This window comes from Sinocyclocheilus anshuiensis, unplaced genomic scaffold (assembly GCF_001515605.1).
Source record: "Sinocyclocheilus anshuiensis isolate Anshui unplaced genomic scaffold, SAMN03320099.WGS_v1.1 scaffold1162, whole genome shotgun sequence".
Lineage (NCBI taxonomy): Eukaryota > Metazoa > Chordata > Actinopteri > Cypriniformes > Cyprinidae > Sinocyclocheilus > Sinocyclocheilus anshuiensis.
In genome coordinates, this window is record NW_015540875.1 from 1,891,144 (window position 1) to 1,900,589 (window position 9,446).

Here is a 9,446-nt window from a genome sequence, read left to right on the forward strand (position 1 = left end):
GTCTCTATGTGCTGTTTGCAATCGGAGGTTGCAGAATGAACAGGCTGATACACGTAGCGACTCCAATGACAAGACGATGAGGGATCTGATAGGATCTGAGTCTGTTAGACGTGGTAAAACTACTGTCAACTTTCTGAGCAAGGAAGGAACTATTTTTGAGTTTACGGAATCAAAGATTGACATGTTGCTTTCACACTAGAAGCGAGGAGCATCAAGCACAATATGAGAGGATTCAAACTTTTTTATCAAGACAAGTGATAGCACGCCTATTCTCAACAAGACATGATTTGAAGTTGCTGTAAGTACTTTTTGGACTGTACTAAAGCATAAAAATACCATAATATGTTTGCAGACATTTAGGTGACAGGCTCACACATGCTTGTTTCCGAAAAACAATGCTAGAGCCATTCTTCTTTGAAACATGTGTTCCATGTCGGAATGTCTGTTTTTGTTTGGTCTGTGTGACTCTGCCCGCTGCCAATTTACCCTATAGGAATTCAACACCCCGGGTTGCCAGTTAGCAGAAAACACAGTGTTTTGCAGCCATGATAGGCCCTACCTAAAAAGCCTTAAAACATGCATTAAAACACAGATACATCAACTCAACCACTTAAGCTTGTCGCCTTCCACTGTCATTTTGACCCGTCGCTTGGAGTTTGATTGACAGGCAATCTGACCAATCATAACGCCGAATATGCCATTTCTGTCCGACAAACAAACCAGACCGTTGAGTAGATTAACGTTGGTGGACTTGAACTCGAAAAATTGTGTGAATTGATGTCTTTCCACGGTTGCAACAAGATACCTTCTGATGTTCACTCATGTTTATTTCATGCTATAATTAGTAAAGAAGAGATGATCGGTTCACGTGCCGCTTGAACTGGGGGTCTACAGTGATCTGTCATGACACAAAGAGCCACAAAACGGTATTTATTGTTTGAATTTCTTAAAAAAATGACAAAATTTGAAAGCTGAGACTTTCATACCTAAACTAACCTGCTCTGATTTGTCTGTCGGCATGTTGTCAGTTTTCTCTTTGCTCCACAATGTATTTTTCACTGCGTGAGAACATGATGTGAGCACCATGGCTTGTTGGACATAGCAACAGTAACGAAGGGGGGCGGGTCTTTGCGAAGGGTCAATTGCGCTCATTCCAGTTGCATGTTCTCAATCTGGTAACCCAACTCATGAATTCTGAGGAGGAGGCAGCGGGAGAAACAACACTCAAAAATGTATTTTTGAAAGCCAAAACATGAGGTGTTCGCATTGTTACGATCTTTAAAAGTCTAGGAGTTGTATCATAACACTTAAAATAGATTATTGCTGGGTGGATTGAAACAGGCAGAAAAGTGACCATAAACACAAATGAAGCTCAAGTAACAATTTATTACCTGAAGCCGAAGCCACAAGAAAAAGGCTTTGTGATGCACTATTTACAGTTTGCTTTGAAATAAAATAATAGTAAAGAAAATTAACAACAATGGAAGTAACGAAGGTTAACAAAAACAATATAGGAAAAAAAGGAACTTGAGTGGTGCCCAAATCAAAGAAAACAATAAAACCAAATGATTCCCATAAAGCTCCCCAAGTCCTCTAGCCTAACTAACAAAAGAAGAATGTAGAAAAGAAACTGAAGTCTTCAGTGTATCGACGCTCTAAATATCCTACTCCTACCACTAAAAAAAACAAAATACAGGGGGGGGGGGGGGGCGCCTCTCAGCAAACCAAAACACACAGACACAAACACACCACCGCCCCACGAGGTTCGCGGGAGGACCTTTTAAACCGGCAGGGCAACAGCAGATTGGGCGCAGAGGGTGACGTCACAATTATGACTGGCAGCCGACAGGTCCAATCAGGAACCTAAGAGCGAGGCAGCAGAAACAAGACGAGAGGGTGGGAAGAAAGAAACACATACGCATAGCACGTAACAGCATTTTAGCACTTCTGGTTCCATCATCTTGAAATCAATGTTTAAATGCCTGCAATAAGGTCTATTGTTAACATAAGCCCAAGATGTTTTCCTATTTTATTTTACAACATAAAATAGATCAGTAATAACCCCATCAGATTTTTTAAGCTTTAACGTTTCTTGGAAAAGGCGGTTGTCAACAAGTGGCTAAATGTGACTACAGTTGTCAGGGACGTTAAACGTCATCATAGTGTTTATAATCACACTCTTCAAACTTTCAGGGAAGATTTTTTTTTTAAATAAAAACTGAAAGAATTTAGTTATGGAGAGGTTGAAGTCATGCGACTGTGTAGTTCCTTTATAGCTTGCGTTTAACTTTTACTTAGTGATTGTATTTAGGCTTCAAAATGTATAAAAGATGTGTTCATTTGTGAATATTATCATGATGAACAAAGATTTATCAACTTTTTATTGGTCAGAGAGTTTATTTTCTGCAATAATCCAAAAGCTAATGGATAAATGCTATAGGGTTAATGCAGCGTGATGCTAACTTCCGGGTTGGTCTAAAGATACGTCATGCTGTATAGTAGCCTATTAGGAATGCTTGGCTTACAAAAACACTCATAATGACAGACTTTTTGTGTAATGCCAATAAAAAGGTGTTTTGAAATGCTACATACCTAAAAATAGAAAAGAAATGAACTGTTTTCAGCCTTGCCATCAGTCCTGCCAGCCCTGCGGTCTCACGGCAGGCCATGGAGACCATTTATATGCAAATATATCTGACAGTTTCAATGTGTTCACATAAAAGACAGACATTTGATCAAGACAAATTTCAGATCAGAGTGTTTAGGTCTCCAGTTGCGTCTTTTCATCTGACACTCACCTATAAACACTCAGAACATCCTCTCTCCATTTTTGTCGCATTTCTTTTGCTTCTCTCACTTTGAGCTTCATCTAGATTGTGCTGAGATTCACACGTTTATGTGCATCTGAGATCAATTAAATAAATCATTTACATAAGGTTGCATATAATTGATTAAACCTGATATCTCTTTAATATTTCAGTGTAATATTAAAAGTATTTCAGTTTCTCCTTGGGCTCCTTCACATGTTTTCTCCTGAAAACAAACACACCAAAGTCTGAAATCAAATATGAACATCTCAACATGAAAATTTTTGCATCTAATTCTCCAAAGACCAAATAATCTGAGCCACATTTCTCACAAAACTCTCTGAAATACTACACATTTACTGGAAAATACTACATTTCCCAGTCAGATATTTTCAAGCGCATTTCCTTTAGTCATTGAAATGACTCACAATGTGCCTTTGTAGGAAAAAAAGTTAATGTTTCATCTTATTTTATATACTGTATCTATATATATATATATATATATATATATATATATAAAACGTCTCAAATCAAGTTTTATTACAAAATACAAACAATGGCATTTTGCCAAGTTCAAATGTGATGTAACGTATCGCTAATGCAAACAGCAAAACGGAGCCCGAGTGAAAGGATCGATCATGTTTTCCATTAGTTATAGCATGAAATAAACATAAACATAAGAGTATATGTTAAGAATATGAAATACAACTTAGTGAAATATATGATCTCTGATGTAATCGCACAATCAGTGTTTCAACAGCAGAAAATGATAATAAATCAGCTTGTGAACCTGCCATTACAGAGGAGACTCATTCAGTGTCCATAGCACAATGGCATTTTGACAAGTTAAAATGTGATGTAACGGATCGCTAATGCAAACAGCAAAACGGAGCCCGAGTGAAAGGATCGATCATGTTTTCCATTAGTTATAGCATGAAATAAACATAAACATAAGAGTATATGTTAAGAATATGAAATACAACTTAGTGAAATATATGATCTCTGATGTAATCGCACAATCAGTGTTTCAACAGCAGAAAATGATAATAAATCAGCTTGTGAACCTGCCATTACAGAGGAGACTCATTCAGTGTCCATAGCTCGTTAGTTATAAAAGGTTAGATTGATAAAATTGTTTAATATATGCATTAGATCATAAATGCATTGTATTTAATTAACCTTATTCGGTGTATTTGTAAATAAATCTTGTCATTAAAAAGAAACTTGAAACATGTTTGCATTCTTTAGAGGCCATTTTTTCTCAAAAGCAACATTAAATTAAATAATTATCACCATTGAAATTATTATCTCCACAATGATTTGGAGTTGGCTAGAAATATATATAGAAAGCCAGAGACTTTTCCCCCAACTCATTGATGTGTTTCTGCCACAGTGACTCAGAATCATGGATCAGGTCACATAAATGTTCATGTATGGCCTTACTGCAAAGTCAGTTTGACAATATCTTTATTCATGAGTAAACAAACATATGAGATACAAATTCATGCTGAATGCAGTGTTTCTGTGCTCCCTGGAAAATGTACAAAAGAGATTTTACATTTAATAGCTAAAAAGGCAGACCACATGTCACGGTGATATCTTGCACCTTTTTAAATATGAGATTGTGGACCCTAGGTGGCTCACACATTTTTCAATTGAACCTGAGCCTGTGTGGAATTTCAATTGGGTAAAATGGAATCAATTCACCAAGAGTTTTAATTTGCACATTTTGATTAGTCCCATTTCTCAGAGCTGTTCCCAATGAATACAAACCACGTCTGATATGCTAAGCAATGTCATCGCCTTTTCTCATTACCATGCCAAACAGACATGAGAGGAGGGCAAGGGGATTGTACACGTCGACCTGTAGCACTTAAGGGTTTTGTTAACTCTGAGGCATACCAAAGGCCCTTTTAGGCGAGCCAGTTCGATTTGTTTCCATCTTGGTCAGCTGTTGTCAAGGCTCTGTCCCAAAAACACACTAAATTCTGAAGGAATAGTTCACTAAAAAATGAAAATTTGCTCTAAATGTACTCACCCTCAGCCCATCCAAGATGTAGATGAGTTTGTTTCTTCATCAGAACAGCTATGGAGAAATTTAGCATTACATCACTTGCTCACCAATGGATCCTCTGCAGTGAATGGGTGCCGTCAGAATGAGAGTCCAAACAGCTGATAAAAACATCACAATAATACACAAGTTATCCACACCACTCCAATCCTTTAATTAACATCTTGTGAAGTGAAATGCTGCATGTTTGTAAGAAACAATCTTGTCCATCAAATCTATCAACAAACAATGCCTCCTCCAGTGAAGAAATCCATCCCCTGTTGTCCAGCAACATATTTGTTTAGAACTGTTTTGACTTGTAAATGGTGCTTCATCATTGCATATTTTCTCAGATTCAGACAAGATGACTTTATCACTGGAGACAGCAATATTATGGCTAGAGGACTCGTATTTTAGCTGGAAGCAATAATATGAAGTTAAAAATTATGCATTTGTTTCTTTCAAACACCCAGCTTTTCTCTTACTTGTGGATTATTGTTTTTATCAACTGTTTGGACTCTTATTCTGACGGTACCCATTCACTACAGAAGATCCATTGGTGAGGAATTGATGTAATGCTACATTCAGATGAAGAAACAAACTCATCCATCTTGGATGGCCTGAGGGTGAGTATATTTTCATCAATTTTTCATTTTTTGATGAAAACTATTCCTTTAATACTGAGAATACAGTGCATACTTGATGCACTAATGCATGAAATCAAGCTTGTGTAGCTAGAAGAATCTATGTTCACATAGAGTATGTTTTTAGGGCATACACATTTACATGTTTATGACTATTATGCAATTTCACATAATGGTGTTTCAATAAAGCACTGCATTTCTAATGTGACAGGGCCTTCCACGGTGAAATCTAAAATTGTTTCCTCTGAAAATTCCTGTGTGCCTTAGAGAGATCTAAATTCATTTAGTCTCTGTATCAAAGACGCATGCAGATCAATGGCAGAGAATAGCTTCGGGTCTGTGCGGCGAATGCCCCTTAATGACCTCTCCCAGTTTAAATCAACTTAGCACCATGAAAGAGACTCAGGCCTTTAATGACTAGCCTTTGGTAACTGAGTCAACTCCTCCTTAATAGAAGCCAATCAAGGCCTGCAGCAAACTACACGCAAGGAGTGAAATCAATTATTCTTGACTGCACATCGATCAGTTTAAATATTTGAGGGTCATGTTTATATGTTGATCATGAAAATAGACTAATGATATATTTTTCATTTTCTTTTGTTTATTTATGTATAAGGGAAAGCGGTAGGGTTACATATATATTTTGCATATATATATATATATATATATAACATAGCCTATACATATTTAACATACAAAAAAATAAAAAGAACAAACCATTACACTTTTAAAAATAAAGGTGCTTAAAAGGTTCTTCACAGCGATGTCATAGAACAACCATTTTTGGTTCCACAAACAACCATTCAGTCAAAAGTACCATCTTTTTCTTACCTTTTTATAATCTGAAGAACCTTCTTTCGCCACAAAGAACCTTTTGTGAAAAAGAAGGTTCTTCAGATGTTAAAGGTTCTTTATAGAACCATTTAGACAACAAAGGTTCTTCTAATCTATGGCATCGTGACGCACCTTTATTTTTATGAGTGTGGACCACCAGACCATTATTAATTGGCCTACATCATTTTATATCATTACTCTTTCTGTAAATTTACGCATTTGGCAGACGGTTTTTATCCAAAGCATTTGACTACAGTGCATTCAAACGTATACCTTTTATGAGCACGTCATAAGATGTACATCTATTTATCAAAAATAAATGTACATCTATCACACAAAAGAGACTGTATATACATACAGTAACTGTAGATTCACTCGACTTCCTCTGGCTCATTGTTGTGACGCCTCAGCTTCAAACCACGCATTCGTTTAGTAACACAACACCGCCCTCTGCCAACCGCACAGCGCGCTGTCATTGGGCTCCACTACAGCCACGTCCTGTCAATCACTAGCTAAGCCCCTCCCACTGCCAGCCTCCCCTGCAGCCGCTTCCTGTCAATCACTAACCAAGCACCGCCCACCGCCAAATTTTGACTGTAAACATCCCGCCGAGAGCGCGCGCCATCTTTGTCGGATTCAATGAGAGGAAACGGTTGCTAACTTCTCTCCGCAGGAGGGGAGAGCATAAACTAGCCGTTATCAACACGGATAACATATTTTGAATGGTACGTTCTGGAAAATGTGTGTTGTTGCGGATAAATGTGCTCGTGAAATTGAATATTAGCGGGAGGGAATATTTACAATGTAATTGGTATCACTTTACTTGCGCTATAAAACTATACAGTGGTCCTGGAATAAAAAAAAAAAAAAAATTTGTTGAATTTTTGTAGTTATGCTCTAAGTTTATATTGCATTTATGATTTATAAATTAAAATCCTCTATTTCAGTGATATAGATGTAGCACAGCAGTTCACCCTGAACCAGAGTCGTGTTGAAGAGATCACCATGAGGGAGGAAGTAGGAAACATCAGCCTCATGGCCGACAATGACTTTGGTAAAAACTTTTTCATTTTTACCAGTGTTTCCCCCCAGGTCTGTAATAGGGCTGGGTAAAAAATATCGATATCTCGATATTAATCGATTCTCATTTTTACGGAATGATATCCGGCATGTATTCGCTGAGTTTCGGTTCATTTTTGAAAGCGCATCATGTTTGTTTTCTTTATTTTATAAATGCACAACGTTTTGTTGATATTGTGAGTGCACACAATTAAAAGTAGACCCTTTACAGTTACAAATGATGCATTACTCTTACCTTTCTGAGCAAAAATATAATCACTTTGCCATTACATACAAAACTGAACTATTTTAATGTAGCTGAAACAGCAGTATAAGCTGTTTTGGGAGAAGGGGGGAAAAAAAGATGGGCTCGGGCCGGTAATTCTGATAAGTTGTCGAACACGGCTGGGCTAGGGCCTGAACGTCATATATTTGAGGCCCGTGCAGGGCTCTAACCTGAACATCTTCAAGTGAGTGGCGGGGCAAACCGAAAGTTGATGCCGAAAGTCCAGCACTCTCCTACCTTCACTGCTGCGACTACTCTTGTTTGTATGCATTCCTTCGCTGGCATTTTCCACATTTCGTTTTTCTCCCTTAATAACAAATGTGTCCATTCTGATGCTCAATTTTACCGAACTAATGGCTGCTGATGACTGTTTGAATTGAATTCTGCCAAAGTGCGCGCTTGTAAGTGTTCGTTAAATGCGTAACGTTAATTAGGCTACGTGAGTACAGGTCTGCTCATGTCTGAAAATAATATACGAAAAACAAAATTATTTTACATAAAAACATTTTAGCTTATATTTGTTTAGTACATTTTTTAATTAATGTAAAAACTAAAATGAATTGTAAAACTGAAAGTTATTTTTTAAAATTGTGTTCAGCATGGTGGGCCGCATTTGAATTTGTGACGGGCCGCGGGTTGAGAACCACTGGTCTAGCCTTTTTTCAGTTAATGAATGGAACGTTGAAGAGCACTTCCCATCCAATATATCGCAATAAGCATTGTGCTTTGGTACTTTTCATATGAAACAAAGTCTCAGATTTCAAATTATGTCCATTGTATTGCAGTATTTAAACAATAAATGCCGTTTTGGCGCTGTTTAATGTGGAGTGACAGATAGCTGTAGCGCCTCAGTTCAACAGACGCAGCAGCGCGAGGTGCAGGTGAACTGATCATCTCCTCCACATTAATACCAGTTTCAGCACAAAATAAGCATGACTAAACATCTGAAGGTACAACTTTACAATCTGCCAGACCCGGAGATCGGCTGAATGGATTCGAAAACGGTAAAACTCAACTGTTTAACTCTAGGGGAGTTGGAAAATGAGCATATTTTCAAAAATAGTGGAGTGTTCCTTTAATTCATGTTCATTATGTAGCTACTATAGTAGTAAAGGGAACGTTAATGGGTTCACTTGCCGCTTGAACTGAGGCGCTAAAGCGATCGCGCATTAAAGAGCGCCAAAACCGTATTTATTGTTTGAATTTCATTATGAATTTGGCATAATTTTAAAGCTGATACTTTGTTCATTAAAAAGTAACAAAGCACAAAGCTTTTTGCGATTACTGGACTGCAAGTGCACTTCAAATATGAAGTTCACGCATTAACAGAACACAGCATATAGACTAAGATCTTGATAAGAAGAAGCCATATTAGGGCTGGACAATAATTCAATATCAATATGTATCGCGATATAATTTTTTTCAACAACGGTGATATGGTTTTTAAACATTTCCGATATTTCGATATACATTACCAGTTTCCCATACATTGATTTATTTGTGCCGGTTGACTTCTTTGAATAAACATGAGCACTGCACGTTTCAAAATCATAACACGGCGTGGGTGTTTTATATGAATGTATCTCTGAAGGGAATTGACTGTCTTCAGAAAAGTTTCGATGGCATTTTCATTTGATCTGATAAAGTAGCATTCATGAGCGGAGCTGCTTTGATTACAGCCATTACTGGGGAATCCGCTAGTTTTATCACTCTAAAAGCGCCTCCCGCTGGCAGAGAATGAGTTTTCATTTTAAATAAGCCCGTCT

The 9,446-nt window shown here is 37.5% G+C and overlaps 1 protein-coding gene across 1 annotated transcript in view; it reads left to right on the forward strand.

Moving 5' to 3' along the window:
• Positions 1 to 7,265: 7,265 nt before the first annotated feature.
• The window catches only part of LOC107688259 (double-strand-break repair protein rad21 homolog), a gene marked incomplete at its 5' end in the record, with an annotated part of 14,955 nt that continues 12,774 nt past the window's right edge, over positions 7,266 to 9,446 (forward strand). The window contains one exon of the mRNA XM_016485883.1: positions 7,266 to 7,389. Within this exon, the coding sequence (XP_016341369.1) occupies positions 7,266 to 7,389 (124 nt within the window). The remainder of the gene's footprint in view (positions 7,390 to 9,446) is intronic.